General features: G+C 42.0%; 1 protein-coding gene across 1 annotated transcript in view; it reads left to right on the forward strand.

Annotated features, from left to right (window-relative positions):
- The first annotated feature begins 789 nt into the window (after window positions 1–789).
- The window catches only part of SLC25A12 (solute carrier family 25 member 12), a 65,521-nt gene continuing 46,105 nt past the window's right edge, over window positions 790–20,205 (forward strand). The window contains exons 1-3 of the mRNA XM_044418387.1: window positions 790–855; window positions 3,061–3,114; window positions 16,832–16,974. Coding sequence (XP_044274322.1) covers window positions 844–855; window positions 3,061–3,114; window positions 16,832–16,974 — 209 coding nt within the window. The 5' untranslated portion in view covers window positions 790–843. The remainder of the gene's footprint in view (window positions 856–3,060; window positions 3,115–16,831; window positions 16,975–20,205) is intronic.

Below are 20,205 nucleotides of genomic sequence, written 5' to 3' on the forward strand. Positions count from 1 at the left end.
TGGTGATGAAACATATTGAATAAATGGAAAGCTTGAATAATGATTGTTCTTTTTGCGTTTCATTTCCCTCTGTCCACACTGCCTACAATTCCCCCACAAGCAGCCAACCTATCTATATGTAGATCTACAGATCTGCAACTGAACATAAGCAAGCATGTGCCGCACTACTAAGCTATAACCCTCTCTGATGAATTATTTTTATAAATTTCCTTTCTATACCGCCTCATAGGTGAAGCTGTCTGCGTGGTCCACGACCGTAGATTCTAGTCCACAAAAACGTGTTCCAGAATGTGTGTGTGTGTGTACGTAATATCGTTATTAAGGCCAGCCAGAATTCCACAAAACTCTGCAAGCTTTCGAGTTCTTAAGAACTCTTCTTCAAGCTCGGTGGTACGAAAAGCAGTAGGAAGAAACTGCGGATTCCGACAAGAGGTCTTTCCAGCTGCCAAAAGAAGACTGTTTGTCGTTCCGGGGGAGCCGAAGCGCTGTATTGGGACCGATATTTGGGACTGCAAGGCGGGAGCCACCGGCTCTCTATGACGCCGCGGGCGGCTCGTCAGAACGTGGCAGGGCAAAGCCCTTCACGCCGTCGATGGCCTTCGAGATTCGAGCCCGCTCTGACGACGGCGCGCCGGCAAGCGGGGTCACGGTGGGACAAGCGCCGAACTTGGCCGGGGATCCTCATTAACATAGGGCCGGGCGCAGGCAGGCAGGCAGGCAGGCGGGCGGGCGGGCGGGGTGGGCTGCTGTTGCTGCGGCAGCGCACCCGCCGGCTGACAGCGCTGCTAGGAGACTCCTCCCTCCTCCTCCTCCTCCTCCTCCATCCGCTTCCCCGAGCTCAGCATGGCGGTCAAGGTGACTCTCCTCCTTTCTCTTCTCCTTCTCGGCTTGTTGCATAAGAACCGCTCTGCGGGCGACGCTGTCCCGGGCGAGAGCGGGGAGTGACCGGGCGACGCTGTCCGGGCGAGTGCGGGGAGCGGGGCGGGGGGAGTACGAAGAGGACCCCAGCTCCGTGCTGCTGCTGCTGCTGCTGGGCTGGCTCCGACCCCCGGCGGCGGCCCGCTGCGAGGGGCAGGGGGCAGGCAAGGGCGAATTGGCGGACCAGCCGACGCTAAGGCGCCCCCAGCGGGGAGGGAGGACGCCGGGGAAGGGTAAATGGCCGAGCAAATGGAGCTCGAGGCGGTAGAGGTCTGGTGGAGGGCATGCCGGAGAGACGTGGGTCCAGGCCACTTGAGACGGGTCGAGGGTTTGCCTTGGGCCACCTCGTTGACGCTCCGCAGGAGGGGGTCCTCCCCTTGCCTCCCCAGTACGTCCAGGTGCAATGTAGGCTGTCATCGGCCTTGGTGGCTTTAAATACGTGAGGCTAGTTACTCCAGGTCAGTTAAAGTGGAGTGTCTGCTGGATGTATAATAAATGAAGGTAAGGGGAAAAGTCACTTCTGAGACAAATAATACTGAAGAGGGAATACATGTACTTTTCACCCTGTCACACCAGGCTTCCCCAAGATAAAAACAAGCCACGCTTCCCACCCCACACAATCCCCCCCACAAGAGTTTTGCCTCTTTAGGAGTTCAGCAGAGAGTTCACGCTTAATTAGCTGTTCCATAAGACTCTTTAATTATCCTGTCTTACTCTCAGACATGGTGGCGAAAGGCTTCTAGTGTTTATACATGGATAGGGCAAGCCTGCTAATACACAGTAAGTGATCTATAGAATGCTGGGGTGTTGATTATTCTGGAGTAATTAGCTGCAGAGTGCATATATGTAGTAAAATACCCTCTCCCTTCTGGGAGGAAAGCTTTGGCCTCATTAGCAGTTTGGGTCTGGGGGTAGATATAAAGAGGAGGGTCAGGGCACAGGCTCTGGTGTCCTCAAGACAAAACAAACAAAAAACTGGGTGTTGATCTCTGCAGAGCAAGCCTTGTCATAGCTTGCTATCTTGCACTTCCTGGGATAGATGGATGCTTTACATTCCATATTTGGGTGCTTCCATACCCATTTTTGGATGGGAAAAACCCCTAGAGCTCCCAGCATGCCCCAATCAGGGAAGTTGGCTGGGGGATGCTGAAAGCTGTAGGACTTCTTTCTGTCCAATGATAAACAGGATCACATCCCTATGTAGGAATGACAGTTCAAGGGAGAACATGCTCTTTGTCTAACACATACCCAGTTTCTTAGCGAGGCCTATCTTTTGCTTTGATTGCCTTGTGGTGGTTTCTGTATGGCCACAAAACTGGGCAACTTGTGGCCCTTCAGATTTTTCAAGCCTATAATTCCCATGAGCCTTCTCTATTGTCTTTGCTAGTCAGGACTGAGGGGAGTTGTAGGCCTACAAACTAGAGGATTACTATTTGCTCATTCCTGGCCTAGCATTAAGGCATGTAAGAACTTTTAAAGAGGAGGGTGACAGGATGAAAGGTACATTTAATTGGGATGATAAGATCATTGATGTATGAATAGTGTTAAAGTACATAGATATTCCTCTCCACTCAATGTTTGCTAGTGGTCAAAAGAACTGACAGTCTTGAGAGGAGAGGTCCTTTTGTAGGCTTGTAGAAGAATCTTGGAGTTCATCTAGAAAAATACACATGCTATTCATATTCTATTGCACATGCTAAATTCTAGTGGCTACCTGATCCTAATCTAGAGGTGGTTGTGTGGGAGGAAGAAGGACTAGTTCATTTGCAGATGCCTATCTTTACTTCCTGGAATCCACAGTATGCCTTCACTTTTGTTTTTGGTTTGCTATGACTTTTTGGTCTGAGAATGCAACTCTCTTCCAGCTGGAACACTTTTAATTTTACTACTTGTCTTCATTATCCTGCTGTTTCTCTTTCCCTGGCAGACTCACCTGTGTTTGATAGCTGCTGCGAGCATCTCATTTGTTGAAAGTTAAGCAATGCAAACACATGTCTGGAACTCACTTTATCATTTAGATAAGAGACTGATACTTATTACTCTTATCAACATAGATTGTAATGTGAGTTTTCCCTACTTGGTAGCTGAGTAATTTAACAAGTGAAACATTAATTCTCTTTTTTTTTCTTTTTGACATTATAGGTTCAGACAACTAAAAGAGCAGATCCAAATGAGCTGCGCAACATATTTTTGCAGGTAAATAGGTCTGCTCGATGTTTTTCAGTAATATAGCTCTTGTGTGTCTTTGTGTTACTCTAAAGACTAATAGATTTATTATAAGCTTGTCAAATGCATGGAATAGCAGTGTTCGATGCAGCTCTGTGTTCTGTATTTTTACATGTTGCTGTTTCCTTTCCTCTGGAGGCATGCTGGAAAGTCGTGGAAGCATTTCTACAAAGACTCATTCAGACAGAGCTTTAATTGTTAGCCATGCTTAGTTGGATACTGTGAGTGCCAGTGAAGGATTTAGACTACTTGGGGGCAGCCAGCAAGGACATCATCCTGCCCAACAATGTGCAGATGAAAGGATCAAAGAAATGCTTTCTGTAGCACTGAGAAATTTGGGAGGGGCACAATTTTATTAATTAAGGGGGGTTGCAACACTACATTTACACAGGAAAAGCATTTTGCTACATTTTATTCCAGTGTTATCTTTAAAATTTCATTCTGTTTTCTCTTTCTATCACCTAGTGTACCACAGCCTATCTCTGTTATCTCTTTTTTTCCTTTCGTACTTTGACCACAATCGCCGCATCTCATTTATCACCCTTCCTTACTCTGTTTCCACAATGCAGTTTGCTCTGTGCTCCAGCTCTGATTCACACACACACATATCCCTATTTTTGGTGGCTACTTGTATGTCTGTCCACCTCCCCTGCTTCTACTCACAGCTTTTCCTGTGGTGATCACACATGAGGCATTCATGTTCCCGCCCATTCAGACACTGTTTGAGTCTTAGATGCTGGTAGCCTATACAGCATTTCTGTCAGGATAACAGTAAGCTGAAAAAGAAGGCACCACTCCCACTTCATGTCCCTGAATGTGGGAGAGAAGTTAACAGCTTCTCATCTCTGCCTCAGTGGTTGATAGTCCTGTTGAGCCACAAATATTCCTAGAAAGAATAAAGAGGTCCACAAATAATTGGGGAGAACTCCGCTGTGGCCTTCAAGCCTGCCGTATACTTTCTTGCTCTCGTCTCTCTTCTCCTAACCTTAACCCTAACCCTAACCTTGTAATGCTCTACATTTGTAATTTTTGAATTTTTTGTAATTTTGCAGGTTTTAGAAGTTTTGAAAGGTTTGTAGTATGTTTTTAATTTAAATAAAAATTTTCAGCCTAAAAAAGTTTTCACCCTAACCCTGACCCTACACTTCAGCTCGGAATTATTTTCCCGCTTTGAATGCCTTTAAAGGGGCATCATGCAAGTTAATGCAGTGTAGGGCTGTCCACAGCTGCTTCTCTGGATGGCTTTGCATTAACTCCAGGATCAGTCAGTACAGCTGCTGGGGAACACAACTGGGAGGGTGCCGCTGCATTCATGCCCTGCATGTGAGTTTCCCCACTGTGAAAAGAGAGCACTTGATTTGGTAGCCCTGTGCTCTGATCCACAAGGGTGGCTCTTTCCCCCCCCTCCATCTCACTCCTTGCTAGCTGTACAGAGTGCCCAGTCCCTTCCCTGTGTGCACCCCCAGCACTGATTTTAACGTTACTCAGCAAGTTCTACAGGCCTTGTATAGAGCCAAAGGGAACAGCAGTGGTAGGAAGGATAGTCCATGGCAACTCCCACTTACTGAAGTTTTGCCATATTGTGCATAATATGTAAACTGCCCAATGTCAAAGCAGGACTTGAGTAACCAGCTCACATGTTTAAATCATTGTGGTGTGCGTTTTGTGGCACCTCCTTGGAAAAGTGTTAGGAAACTGTAGTTAGAGCAAAATGCTAGAGCAGTTTAAACACTTTCTATTGTGTTCTTTATAGACTGTATAACATCAGCTGTGCAGGTTCCTGATTTGTTTCTGGGTTCAATTCAAGGTGCCATTTCTTACCCATAAAGCTTGAAAACATTTGGGCGTGAGGATATCTGAAGGACTGCATCATCCCATATGAACCTGTCTGTAATTTTATATTCAGTTTTTATATGTTGTTGTAAACTGCTCTAGATCTTGTGCAACATATAAATAAATAAATTTCCCAGTTGCCTATTCCACCATTCCAAGAAAGGTTAAGTTGTTGGGGACAAGAAAAGGTCTTTTCTGTGGCAGTAAACCCATTGTGAAACTCCCAAACTAAGTCAGCTTGGCTACATCTTCATCCAACTTTAGATGAGCTATAAGACTTGATTTGTTTTGGCTGGCTATTGATGGGGTTTTAATAGCTTTAGTTTGTTTTTTGATGTTTTATAGATGGTTTCCTCTGTTTTTGATTTGATTGACCTGTTTTATTTTATTGTAGATTAACTTTGGGACCCTTTTGGATAGAAAGGCCTAAATATAAATATTTCAGTAAACAATGTATGAATAGTTGGCATTCTTTAAAAAATATATATTTTGTTACAGGGAGACACTTCTTCCCTCTATGGGGAGTGGGATGGGGGACAAAGGATTTTATAATAATAATTGTAGATCACTATTTATTTTTAATCATTCAGTAATAAAGAGCGGAACTCCACTCACTGGATGCTGAACCCCCACTACTGGTAGAAGGATGGGAGAACCATAGTTTTGCTGATACCCCATTTAGCTCCCCCAAAGATTCTCAGCAGGTCAGAGGATCTGCCTGGATAGTGTGGAAGGTGGTGTGAAAGGCTGTAGTGGAAAGGGGAATTGGTAAAAATATTACTTCATCACTTCCCTTTCTACAAGCACTGGATCACAAACTCTTCGGGGGGCAGATGGATCCCTTCAGTTAATGAAAAAGCTTGTTTGCAAGTACAGGTTGCAAAAATACTAATCTTGCTTCTTATGAAAGATCAGAATGACTGAGTTTCATTATTGTTTTCTTGATTAGAACTCAACTCTGTTGAAGTTAATGCTCTTTTAAGGCTGCTTATTGCAGCACGAGAAATAAAGGAACTCACTTAACTTTCCTATTGAAATTGCCTGCAGCATGCTTGACTCTCCAGCTTTTATTTCAGAAAGCATGTGAGGGCCAGCACCACTGGGTTGTTTAGGGGCTAAAGAACTCTGAGGTTAACTCAACAACAAACCATGGTTTAATTGTTGGGTTCTTTACTACTTAGGCAACCCAGTATTCCAGGTTCATACCACATGCTATCAACATAGGAAGCAGGCAGTTGTGGATTTTGCAGTAAAAAGTGTATTGCAGGCACCCTACTCCTACCCTTACCCTTAACCTGGATGTGAGAACCAGCTGTAGCTCAGTGGTAGAACACATGCTCTGCATGCAGGATATCTGTGTTCAGGCCCTGGCATCTCCAGGAAGGGTTAGGAAAGAATCCTACCTGAAACTCTGGAAGGCTTCTGTCAGATAATGTCAGTATCACTGAGTGAGATGGGCCATGGGTCCCAGATTCCTATGTTCCTATGAGTGCTTAATTTATTATTATCTTAATGTTATGCATGCTTATAGAACTGTTCATAAATTGGTAGGATGGGCAGGTCTGAATTTCTCTGTGATGTGGTAGGCAGTCACATTTTAAAAATCTTTTTATATGCAACACAATGATAACAACAAAAGATTCAAAAAAGTAAAAAAATAAAGGAAGGGAAAGGTGGCAATTCATATCATTAAGATCTCCCTTCTAAAAAAAACCAAAAAAAGAAGATAGAAGGGGGAGAGAAAAGGCAATTCTTTTCCAATATACAGGTTAATATAAGTAGTCTGTGTATCTAAAAAAGCATCCATATGCCTGTAGGAGAAATGCTCAAACATAGCAAGAACTGTGAGATCTTCATTCCACTGAATGATAGTTTGTGGGTGTGCTTCTGTCTAAGTTTGTGGTGAAATCTCTGAGTATCCACTTTTGGTATGCATCTTTTAATCTGCACATCTCAAGGATATAGTTTAAAAGTACATGAACCCCTGCTGTTACCATGCATTTTTCAAGAATAACATTTGTTATATGAGCACTGATTTCCGATCAAAAGGAAGCCTCTGTAGGACATGCCTGCTTGTATTGTGCCACAGCAAAGCTAGGAATCTTCTTAGTAAGTCTCTGTGGTTACAATATGCATGAAACATCATTCTTTGTAGACACGATCTCCATTTTAAATCTATAGCAGCAGTACATAGGAAAGCTGAAGCAGCTCTTTATTGATTAAACTGTATAGAATATCCCAATTCCTTATTCCATTCATCTCTGTCTTCTGAACGTCTGCTTTACTGCATTCCAACTTTACTACATTCCAAAAGACTTTTATGGACAGCTGTTGTAGACTGAGCTTTCTGTGAAGAACCAATTAATTTCTCCATAGTGCAGGAGATGCTGAAGAACTCATCACTGATGAGCCATTTATAGACGCCAACAAATGAAGTAGAGCCTACTGCCAGCTAGTACTATGCGATAAACAATATCTAATCTGTAATGTTGAAAATGGCAGGAATTTATCATCCTAACCAATTAGCTGATCTGAAGTATAAATTCCATTGTCATCCCAACTCTTTCACACAAAAGGTTGGTCTCTGTTTCCAAAGCTAGATCCTCTCCTAAGTTAGTTTAGCAAGAGCATATGGATCAAACAACAGCTGGTGATCCTCTCTCACTGCTGACGTTGTTGGTGGAGCCACTCCTTTATTTTTAATATGCCTCGAATCTGAGACCATTCAGCCAGGTAATAGTACCAAATAATTTCACTCCCACACTGTCCATGGAAGAGCATTAAAGAAAAAGCTGTTTTCTAAATCATTGGCATGGGTGAACAAATGAGCATTATGTGATTAAAAAAAGATCTGAAAAATTAGATCCTCACTCTTTAATTACAACTGTTCTGTCAATAAAAATGAGGAGAGCCTCTAAATTTCTGAAATGCTACATAAAGTTTAAAAATAAGTCTTTGAAGAATATATAAAGGAAGACTATGTAATACATACATTGCCTGTAGCAAGTCATTCACTTTATGTTTATTAACTTTACCCTGAGTACTTAAATTAATACCCATCTTTTTAAGGCAGCAACATGGTTTATAATTTCTTGGGACATAGCCACTTGTGCAAAAATCTAATGCATCTATTGTGGATGTGACATTTATTTATATATGTGTTTCTTAAAACTTTTATACGTTGTTCACATTAGCCAAATGGCTCTCTGAATGGTTTACAATAAAAGTTAAAAGAAAAAAAACCCCAACACAATAAACAATATAACATTGTATAAATGTGATATGGGTTGTAATGTATCAGTCCCATGTCCAATCAAATACAAATGCATAGTTAAATATTGAACAATCTACAGTGTCCTAAAAGATAGTATAAAAATACAGTATAAAATAGCACAAGTATTTTGAACTATTAAAATACTGGAAAAAATAAAAGAGCCTGGTGCCAAAAGGCATAAAGAGGTGGGATCAGGCACACCTCTCTAAAGAGCTGATTCCACAATCAATGCCACAAATGAAAAGCCCCTTCCCCTTCGGGCCACCTTACTCTCATCTTTTAGAGGTGGCCCCCATAGAAGGACCTCAGTGGATGATTTTAAGGTCCAGGTAGGCATAAATGGAAGTAGATGCTCCTTCAGGTATCCAGGCCTTAAATTGTTAAGGGCTTTGTATGTCAATGTGAGCACCTTAAAGCCAGCCCAGACTGCAATTGGTAGCCAGTGTAAATGATAAAGGACTGGCATTATATGATCTCTCCTGCCGGTCCTTGTGAACAGGCGAGCTGCCCTGTTCTGTACCAGTTGAAGTTTCCGGACCATTTTCAAGCACATAGGTCACTTCTCTTGTGCTCTTTGGATTATGCAATGCCACAATGCCTAAAGGGTGTGCATTCCTGCCTAAATTTGGCTACCCTTGGAAATGGAGACAAGTGAAGGTGAAGAACATTAAGTGAAATTGAGTTCATGCACTTACTTTTTCATGTGGAACATGATATTTATGTCCTTTCCACTCTTCCCATGACGCGGCTTATCATACATGACATTTTATGCCTAATATATGCCCTGTTAGATTTCAGGTTGTAAAGTTGATGTAAAGTGGGTATCTGCATTTTGTGATGGGAATTCTGGTGCCAAGGTCAGGAATGCTTGAAAGAAAATCAGTACCTTTTAATGTGACTATTAAAGGTTATTTATTGTTAAGCCTTCAGAGTTGTACACATTAAAATCACCCTGAGGAAGAATGGGATTATAAATGAACAAATAAATAAGGTCTTCATCGCTACTGTTGACTTTACTCAGAACTGTGTATAGGCACAACACTTACTCTTTTATTTATTAGCAATATTTATAGGCTGCCAAATAGATTTGCTTACAGTAACAATAAAATCAATAATATTAATCTGTAACAAAACACAGGAGATCTGAAAAAAGTATAACATTTAAAAAAGATATTTTAAAAGATATTCTGTAAGCTGTCCAGAGACGACAGTGATGAACTGTCTATAAATCTCCTAAATAAATAAATAAATTATGTTCTCTGGATCCACTTAATCATTTGCACTCTCCTTCCACTAAACATCTGCCCCTGCCTCTCACCCTTTCAAGCATTCCTTAGTTTGTATATTTTAATTGTTTCCTGCATTTTTTTCCTTTCAAGGAACTCAAGGCAGCATACTTTTCTTCCTGTTCTCTTATTTTATCCTCACAACAACCCTGTGAGGTAGGTTGGACTGAAAGTCTGTGACTGGCCCAAAGTCTCCCTTCCTGGAGTCTTCAGTCTTCTCCTTTTAAGGTTTTAGTGTTTAGTTTTGGGGAGCAACAGCCAAGAAGCTGCAGGGGTGGCGTGCTTTTTCTCCCTGCAGCATGTTGGGGGAACAAGGGGACTTTGAATCCAAAGCCCCATCTTAGCCACCACCCACATGCCACTTTGATCCCTCAATGACGACAGAGCAGTCAATGACTTGCCCAGAGCTTTTTGCCATCGGGGCTTTTTGCCAGCCAGCCCTTCCATCAGGCAAAATGGAGTGATTATCTCAGGTGGCAAATATGGAGGGGCAGCCTCCTGGCTTTTACTCCTGAACTCACCAGTTCTTCCTGTCTGTATGATGGCTTGTGTGACTGAGCTGCACAATCTGTCTTGAGGCCCATGACTCAAGCATGGTAAAGGAAATCATCATCTTAGCACCAGTGTTGAAATAAGATTCAGCTCTCGGTAAAACTGGCTTCTCTCCGTGGAAAGGCGAGGCCAAACAAGGGGGTCCTTCACCTCAGGCAGCAAAATGCATTGTCTACCACCCTGAGAGTGTATCTACCTTTCTCCAGGTATAGAAGGAAGTCCTCAACATACAGTGGCCCATCAGCCACCTTTCTTGGGAATTTGGGATTACAACTTAAACCTTTCATTGTTATAATGAGGCAATGTGCTCATCGAGGGATTAAAAAAAGGCTGACACAAATCCTCACAAAAAATGCAGTATTTAATTATTTCCCAAGCTCTAGGAACTTTGTTTGGTGCCAGCACCATTTGAGCCGGACATTTACTTCACTATTTTTCCATTAATTTTTATTGTGAAGTTTGATAAAACATAAATGAAATATAACCTAAATGTAATGATAAAAACTCATAAAAATAAAGTATTTCAGTTTTCTAATGTGAGATTTAAATACAACCATTGCAATAGATTCATAGACAACATGTGCTCCTATTCATTTTTGATATGACAAGGTATACTATTATTCTTGAGTGTAACCACAAATAGACTTCAGCAAAGGCACACATTTGTCCTTTTGTAGATTAGCCTAAAGGCCACCTAGCTGGAAAACTGGAAAACTGAAATCATCATTAATTCCTCACCCTATTGTTTTATTGACACATTTACTTAGGTTTCCTTTGGTCTTGCAAAGCACATCTTCCAAGTAGCTAGAGCAGGCTGTCTATTCTTGGTGTTTAACCTGTTGAAAGGTGGTTCAAAGGCCTTGATATAAATTAACTCAAGTCTTGGTAGCTTTCAGAAGCTTTCTGCTGCTTTCCAAATATAACACCCTTCCCTAATGTAGTTACTGTTTTATTGATTGATTGATTGATTTCTAAAAATTGTCAGCCCCAGGGATGAGGTGGTTTATCCTTATCTATTTATAAAGAGCTATATTTGAACAATGCACCATTTTGCATGTTTTCTTAGCAATAAGCATCTCTGTATGAGGCCAGTAGGCCTTTGGGGTTTGTAAGTGTGTTTAGAAATGCACTTTTACAGCTTGATCTTGTGAACATTTACACAGAAATCCATTGTATTCCTTAGAGCTTTCTCCCAGGGAAGGGTGAATATAGGATTAAGCCTAGGATATGTTTCTTTTATTTATTTAATCATTTATACTGATTTCCTTATCAAATAAACCAAAGGTGAAGAGCTGGTTTTGTGTGGAGGACCAGATGATCCCTTCCTCATCCATCTGTGGTCCAAATGACACCATACCACCTGACTTAATTAAATTCTTGGTGAGACTTTCGGGAGGGCCAGATGAACTGGCTTGGTGAGTCAGATTGTCCAGGGCCTAGAGGCTCCAGATCCCTGAATTAGTCCCCAAACAGTTTATACGTTTAAATCAATAAAATGTAACAAATGTTGCTTTGATCATCATTATCATCTGGCTAGGGGGAGCCAACTCATAGCAAATCCAAGTCTCTAAACAAGTGCTTATCCAACTAAGAAGTCCTTTAGCTGGTATCACATGATGGCTTTGTGCACCCTGCACCTTCCCCCACTGCAGCAGACATGAGCAGTGGAGAGAGAGACCACCCACTCTTATTTATGATTACTGACCAACCGTAACAGCAGGGATCAATCTCTCCTGGCCTTTAGAGACAGGACTTTGGGAGAGGGGCTGCCCATGGCCCTGTGGGCAAGATGGCTGGCTTGGTGGGCAAAACTGAGCTGCTGGTTGGAGGTTCCCCAGCTCTGAAATAACCCCAAAGCAGTTTACATTTTTAAACTGATAAAACAGATTAATATTAAAATACATAAAATAAAAATAGTATACTGAGTATCAACAACAGAAGATAGAAAAGCAGCTTAAAACGGCAATCCCTGCAACAGTGTCAGAAATCCTGGAATTTCAATTCGTGAGGAGGAAATAAAACTCAGGTTTGTGGGAAAGATCAAGTGTTCAGACCATCTGTGGCTTTATTGTTTGGCCCAGGTTTCCATGGTAGATTCACGATAATGCATTACCGGGCAGGCAGAGGTAAACTCACTGCAAGGTTTCAATACAACTACAGGGTATTTTATACCCTCCTGGTCCCGTAAACAGGTACAGAGCAATTGATGACTGAATGCAGACATTACAATAAGATTCTGAGGTCATCACATACAGAACAGATAAAGGAAGATCAGCCAATCATACAGTGACAATGAGATTACAATATTTCTAATTGCAGTGTATTGACACTTTAGTTGAGTAACTTGAACCGATCACCAGGTCTGCTTAGACATGTAAATTCAAGCTACTGAGAAACTGTTCATGAACTCATCTCATCTAGACTCGGACCCTAAGTAATGCATCCGCACCATTCTGATTGGCCAGGGCACATGGAGCGCTCTGGGCTAGCAAAATGGATACTTCCTGGTAAACTGTGAATTACAACAAGGATCACTTACCCATTGTGAAGGCATATAATGTATATTTGGACTGAATGGCCGGTCTACTGTAGCTTACAGCTAAAAGTGAGAGAAAGGAGTGGGGGAGGAATGCCATTTTAAACAGTGACTTAGTTTGGAAAACTGGTGCTTTTGAGAAGGAGTACAGGATTGATTCCACAACGCAAAAAGCACACAGAAGCAATGTTTCTCTGCCAGGATTTATCCAAATTTTCCCAACAATAGCAATACGTAACAAAACTTGATGACAATACTACACTTGGCTATTAGGTGGAGTCTTAAAACCCAAGACTAATCAACAAATGTTCTCTGAAAAAGGTCCACTAAGTGTCTAAAAGTTGGGAATATCTGGGCCTGGTGAATATCCTTATGGAGGGCATTCCAGAAGGTTTCCACTGCTACCCAGAAGAGCCAGCTTCTGCAGGTGGCAGGAAGCAGGCATTGTGTCCGCCCCTGGCATGTTCAGCCACTTACTGAGGTTGGATCCATCCCAGCCCAATGGGTGGGCATTCTGCCCAGGAACTGTGTGCTCAGAATCCAGCAGCATCCACCATCTTCTTTTTCCTAAAGTGTCTGTGGATCCCAACTTTTCAGGACAGTAATTCAGAATTGTTTCTCTCTCAACAGCCTAGAGCTCCATGTTGTTCCAGTCCAGATTCCTGGATTGTTTACCAAAGCCAAAATATAGTGGAAGCCAATAGGGGGCAGTACACTCTGTTCCCTCAGCTCCTGAGTGCCTGCCATTCAAACATTCCATGGGTATTCATAGCAGGGTCTTGGCCTACTGCTTTAGCAAATCAGGAGTCCATGTACTGGGTGCTACACTGGATTGGCATGCCAATGCAATGCTGCACAAGTAGGCATGTTAACACTGTTTAGAACTGGAGTGTTGAAGAGGTTTCCAGATGCTGTTCTTCAACCGTGGAATGCTCAATTCCTGGAGATTTCCCAAATCATCATATGGTGTAAATCAAAGTAGTCTGAGAGGGAGAGGATTGTGGGTAGGTTTTGTTCGCTTTGGTGGCTTTTTTTGGCATGGAGATGGTACACGTGTGTGTTTGTGTGTGTGTGTGTTAGAGAGAGAATGAGAGAGAGAGAGAATGAAATGTATAACATTTTAAACATCTGGTAGCAACCTTAAAGCTTTGGGATGTAAAGACTACAAATAATTCAAATTCTTTGAGAGTCTGAATCTTGGCAGCAGAATAAACAATGTAAAATATATGCATATTTTTCCCTGCTAATGTAACATGTTCCAAATACACAGTTTGGATTTCTTGATGCTGTTTCTATTGCTTTTGTTCTGATTATATACCATAGTATTGTGGACTTTTTGTAAGGCGTCCCAAGGTTGATATTATTTAAGTACAAGCACTCGGTTTGTTTGAGTGCAATTATCTGGAAACTTTCAGAGGCTGCTTTGACAGCCTCTCTAAGAAAATGTGAATAATTTATTTAGTCTAGAATATTCAGCTGGCATCTTTGCATACATTTTCTAATCGCTTTACATATATTTGAGCAAGTGGTTTGAATAATGCTTTTTCTGCTGTCTTCCCCCTGGGGAGGGCTCATAATTCAGTGATGGGATGTATTAGGACAGGAGCTTAGCCCCAGGTAGGCCTAAAGCGTTGGCTACCAGCTGAAAGGTACGGATGAAAGTTGCATGCAAATAGAGATTTGCAAATCTCCTGGAAGCAGTGTGGATTTAAAAAAACATTTTTAAAGAAAAATTGGGATTTAACATTTTAAATTGGTGTTTTTATCTTTAAAAATCCATAAAAATACTGCATTTGTCTCATGTTCAAAATAACTAAAAATAATCACAAACTTTCTAAATCTTCACTGATAGTCCCATAAAAAGGGAATTACCTGACAATCAAATATGGGTATTCATTCCAGTTTTTTATTTAATGGGTAACAGGAACCCATAGTATGCATTGAGTAGGTTCATTAAATGATGGATCATTGTTGAATTGTAGGATGTTGTTTTACTATGACTTCTTAATCCAGTAAAAGGCATGGTTTGTTGTTGGGTTGTAAACTGTGGGTTGTTTAACCTGTAGTTAAACCATAATGCAGGCTTTGCATGTAATAGTAATCCATGATACAATGAAAACCTGTACTCAGCTCGTTCTCTGATTTGTGCTTACATGGGAATTGTGTGATATCAATAAATGGTATTGAGCAAGGTTCCACAGGTCTGGTAACTACCAGCTCTTATCTCACAATTTTGTGGCTTTCTGTTTCTCTGAGTAAAGTTAGATATGAAAAGACACAGACTAGTTGGACCTGCTGTTGTTCAGTGCTGATGAGGTGGTGGAACTGGTCCAAGCAAAGGGATGGCAGTTAAGACAGAGAGTCAGTATAGAAAATGATGCTTGGAGGCAGGGTAGAAAAGAATAGTGGAGGGAACTGGAAAGAAAGTACTAGGAATGTGTTCAGAGAGCACAGTAACCATCATTTAGGAATTGAATATAAGTTATCGAATGATGCATGGCTGTTGAAACACGAGTTATTGCGTTGTCTCACTCCAGCTAATTAAGAAACCATGGCTTGCTACTAACAAAACTTGTTCTTCATTATCCTATTCCAAATGTAATAATTGTTATAATGTTGGGATTACTGCAGCCAGTATCTGTACATATTAACTACTCCAAAGTACAAAAGAGCACTTAGTGTTTGCCAACTTTAGTGTGCTACCATCAGTACCATGTGCTACTATTAAAAGGCAGATTTAGTAAGATCCCAATAAACAAACAAATGTTTTTGTGGTGCTGGAGCACTAGAATCAGTGGAATGTGTTCTTCTATGATGCAGCTTTTATAGGGAATACCCAAAGAAATTAATTATACCATTAATAACAGACCTTTCTGGTTATAATTATTACATTTTGGTATCAATTTATTTAAGGGATGTATCTATGTATGCATTTATGACTGCAGTGTGAATTAGGGAAAATTGTTGTCATCTTCCTGATGATGTATAAACAGCATTAGTTTTGACTGTTTTAATTTATTGTTGTTTTGTATTTATTTAGTGGTGTGTGACCATAATAGATGAAATGAAAAAGAAACAAACCATGATGAACAACCCACAATTCACAACCCAACAACAAGCCTTGTGATCTTTTCATAGGTTGTTTGTGAATAACAAGCCATGGCTTATTAACACAGCTGGGTTCACACACGATAACCCATGTGTCAACAATATCCCACAGTTTAACAGCAACCCACATTCAACCCATATTCAAGTTTAATGTGGGTAATCTTGTCAGAAGCCAGTGCGTTTTTGGGTGTGTGAGATTTAGTTCTTTTGATTGCTGCTTCATTTGCAGTTTGACAGAAGTAATGAGTATGATGTAATACTTCCCAAATTAATACAATCAGGTTAAGTAAAAAACTATACAAATTACATGTTCCTTGATGTATAGTATCATATTGAGTTGTAAATTGTTTTAAGATCAAATTTGCACCATTGTTTAAGGAGTATGTTAAAAAAAACCACTCGTTTGTGTTTTTCATCATGGTTTGAATCAATTATTCAAATATCCATGATTTAAACTAATCAACCCTACCCAGAAGGTACTTTGTCACATAGTACAGATGATATGAGTAATACTTGGCGATCAGTGGAATTGTCCATGGGACAATCCAGTTAAGTCTCTAGTCCCATCCAGCTAGCCTGGTGGCAGAGCATCGCTTTGCATGCACAAGGTTCCAAATGCTTCTGTCCCTGGCGGGGCTGGGAAGGAACCTTGTGTGAAATCCTGAAGCTGCTCCTCAGCTTGGGGGGACTGATGGGCCGGTTCGGTGAGAATCCACATCACAGGTTCAGGCGATTCAAGCGGCCTTCCCAGTGGCTTGTATCCTCAGTAGAGCAAGCAGAAGAAAGTTTGTGCAAGGAGGCTTGGCCTTCTTCCACTGCACTGCGCCCCTCCAGCCATCCACTTGCTGCAGCCGCCACAGTGCTTTGGCTCCCACTGAGGACGCTGTACCCAAGACCCGTGTCTCCCCAGAGCCTGGCATTTTGGCCTGGCCTGCTGTTTTAAGAGCCGTGAGGAAGGACTGTGGGAGAACTCTTTGTACAAGCCTGTGCAGAGGGCACCCACATTCGGTTACTTCCTGTAGTCCGTATTTGACTGCTGTAAAACAAATGAGAATTATTTGTTCAATTCTAACTGGATTTCTTTTGTTTTTGCTCTAGTATGCCTCAGTTGAACAAGATGGAGAACGTTACATGACACCAGGAGATTTTGTGCAGAGATACCTAGGACTGTATACAGATCCTCATTACAATCCTAAAACCGTGCAGCTGTTGGCAGGAGTGGCAGATCAGACAAAGGACGGGTGAGGATTCTTCTACCAGTTCATCGGGATCATTGCTTGGAAATTATGTTGTTTAAGGTAGAATCCAGAGGTGGGAACCACACATGGGTATAGCCGTAGCCAATTCCACAGCTGAAGAGGCCAGCTGCCGCAGTCTTTTAAAAGCAGCTTGTCACTTCTGCCACAGAACTGCTGTGGCAGAATGATAAGGGTGTCATCTTTATCTATGGACCAAAACTGCATTCTCATGAACCTTGGATTGTTTCATTGGGTTTCAAGAGAATTATTGAAGTTGGTATGTTCCTATAAGTAATCTATAGAAACATTCGGGGGAGAAACATCGATTAGACAAAACCACTTTTTTGGTAACTTAATTTGCATTATGGGAGAATCTGACACACAACATGTGTGTTGGAAATGGAATCTCAGGGAAAGCGACTGGTGTCTTCCATATTAGCTTCCATGTAGCCTGAAGTGCCTGGAAGCTAAGCAAGGTCAGGCCTGGGCAGAAGTGGGATGGGTGACTTGAGTGTATGATTATATGATTATTGCTGTCAACTGCCTAGAGAGCTTTGGCTATGGGTAGTATAAAAATGTAATAATAATAATAATAATAATAATAATAATAATAATAATAATTATAATAATAATGTTTTGGACTGCAATTCCCGTAAGCCCTGAACAGCATGGCCAGAAATAGGGATTGTGGGAATCTGTATTAAATCCAGGGTCTTGGACTGGCCAAGGCAGCTCATTTTGAGATTAGAGGATGATCTAAATGAAACAAAGCTGTTTGTGTGAAAGATGATGTTCATTGAGTACAGTGATGAGATACAGACGCAGACCATAGACAGTTGCTTCTCTGTGGCCATATTGGTTCCAGAATAGGCTAGGGAATCCTCTGGGGACCTCCAGAATACCTTGGGCAAGCAACATGTCTGTCCTTTTCCCCAAGCTGAGAGGAAATTTGCCCTCTGCCTCTCCCACCATGGCCATGGGTAGTGGCTTCTTCTCCCCTGCACTGCCCCATGTGAAGTGTCTCCTCCCCATCTTCACAAGCACACATGGAGGCTTGTCTTACTTCGGGCACCTCCTGCTCCACTCCCTTCCCCAGCACCCTTCAGTTGCTGTCACCGTCGTGCCCTCCCTCCCTCCCTTGTATTGTTCCTGTTCCAAGAAGCTTCAGGGTTGTCCACGCCCCCCCCCCCCCCCCGAACTTAGCAGTCCTGCTGGAAAACCACCATCCCCCTTCCCTTCTCTGACCTCCATTTCTGGCACCAAACAGGTCCTGCTGCCCATCCTTGCTCCTGCATGCCTGCTTTGTCTCCCTGATGTGGGAAGCTTCCTCTGTCCTCTGTGCCAGGCCAGCTCTGAGCTTCTTCTCCAGCAACTGCTGCTCTTCACCCCTCAGTTGTCCACCAGCCTGCATCCCTGCCTCTGCCTCTGCCTCTGCCCTCTGCACATCTCTTCCCACCTCTTTAGGTCACCGTCAAGGACAATGCTCTGCCTTGCTTCCTGGCCAGAGCATAGATTCCATGCACATCACCATGCTCCTATGCTCACTGGCACACCAGCTCCCAGCCCCACACCAAGCCCACCCCATAGGAAGGACGCAACTGGAGCAAAACATGCCTTGTTTCTGCAGCATCAGAGAGCCTTGGGTTATGGGAAAGAGTTATGCAGATAGAAAATACAGCATTTTGTATCTTAGAAATACTTGCTGAACACTTCTGCTGGTGTGCATCCATTCTAGTGGAGCTTATCCCATACAGAGCTGGACTACATCTGGAGAGGACCAAGTTGCCAACTGCCTGATGTAGTTCAGCTGACCCATTAATTTATGACTGCTGTGGAGAAGTTTGGTTCCCCATTTATTTCTGGGACCTAGTTGAATGGACTTGCTGGGTCCCTCAGAAACTAGGCTTTAGTAAAGGAAGAGATTTTTATGCAGAGAAACCAGCGTATGCCAGGTTTTAGAAATGAAAGAAAGTCCTGTGACCTTTGTAACATGAGGGTGCTCAGCCTCCTGTGCAAACCACTCAAAATTAAGGGTGAGAGACACTAATCACTATGAGGCAAGAAAACTATTTGCCTGATCAAGATAAGTACTGCTAGAGCTTTTAAACTGTTGTTAAAGCCTTTGTTTTTTAAAATGCTTTTTGAAAATCATTTTCAGAATGTCCTTTCTTCTCCAACATAGCCTTTTAACCCACATGGTTACAGAACAGTCCTGTGTGCCTTCTCCTATATGGATCTCCAAATTTATTTTAGCAGAGAAGTGCAGATGTTTTTGGACAGTAGCCAAGATGTAAGCATAGATGGGAGCAGAGGCCACTAATCCCATCAGAGAGCAGTGATAGGCAATTAATGGTTATTTTTTTGCAGGGAGGAAAGGGGGAAATGTCTAAATTTCATTCATGTGAAATTAAAAGCCTCTTAAATTCTTTAAGGTTATTTTTTGTGCAAATCTGACCTTTAAGGTTATTCGGAATGCTTTTATTTCTCTTATTGCATGATTTTAATATGTATTATTCTATTCCAGTGCCACCCTAGGTTTGCCAAGCACAGTTTCTAAATAAAATTCTAATTGTGTTGAATATCACCGATCTTACACTAAAAGCAAATTGTGACATTTCTCCTTGGACACTTGTTTCCTTGGATACATGTCTTTTAAACCATGAAGTGACCCTAACTATCGCTCTAACTAACATTCAGATGCGCTAACTATCAGTGAGGAGATGTACAATCTCCTTTCGTTCCATCCTGAATTTGATTTGAGCGGGGAAGCGGAAGCTCTATGCACCTATAGGACATGCCACTGTAGTGGAATAGTTGGCATCCTCATGGGCTCTGTGCTTGTTCCTGCTGCTTTATAGCCATGCATAGAACAGTGCCATAATTGTGCTCTCTCCATAAGTCCTCAAAATTTGGTGATAATGTCACCAGTCCAGCTATTTGCTTTTGCTTTAGCTGCTCCTACCTTAGGAAGCATCTGCTTATTCGTTCATGTATTGATTGGCTGGGTGTGTCTCACCTGAGGAAAGGTCAAGATCCTTCCACCCAACTGGTGGAGAGACATGTGACTCTGTTCAGTGAATAGCAAGCGAGTGTGTAAATCAGCTCAGTGTTTGACTTAAAATGCAGAAGTTTGGAAGTTTGCACATGATTTTAGATGCATGTTGTTGTGCCTCCTCTGATCAGCGGCTGTCATTGATGTTTTCTTAATCTAGAAAATTATTGGCATCTTCTCAA

The sequence above is a fragment of the Varanus komodoensis genome, unplaced genomic scaffold, assembly GCF_004798865.1.
Source record: "Varanus komodoensis strain SLA01 unplaced genomic scaffold, ASM479886v1 scaffold9, whole genome shotgun sequence".
In the NCBI taxonomy this organism is placed as follows: Eukaryota; Metazoa; Chordata; class Lepidosauria; order Squamata; family Varanidae; genus Varanus; species Varanus komodoensis.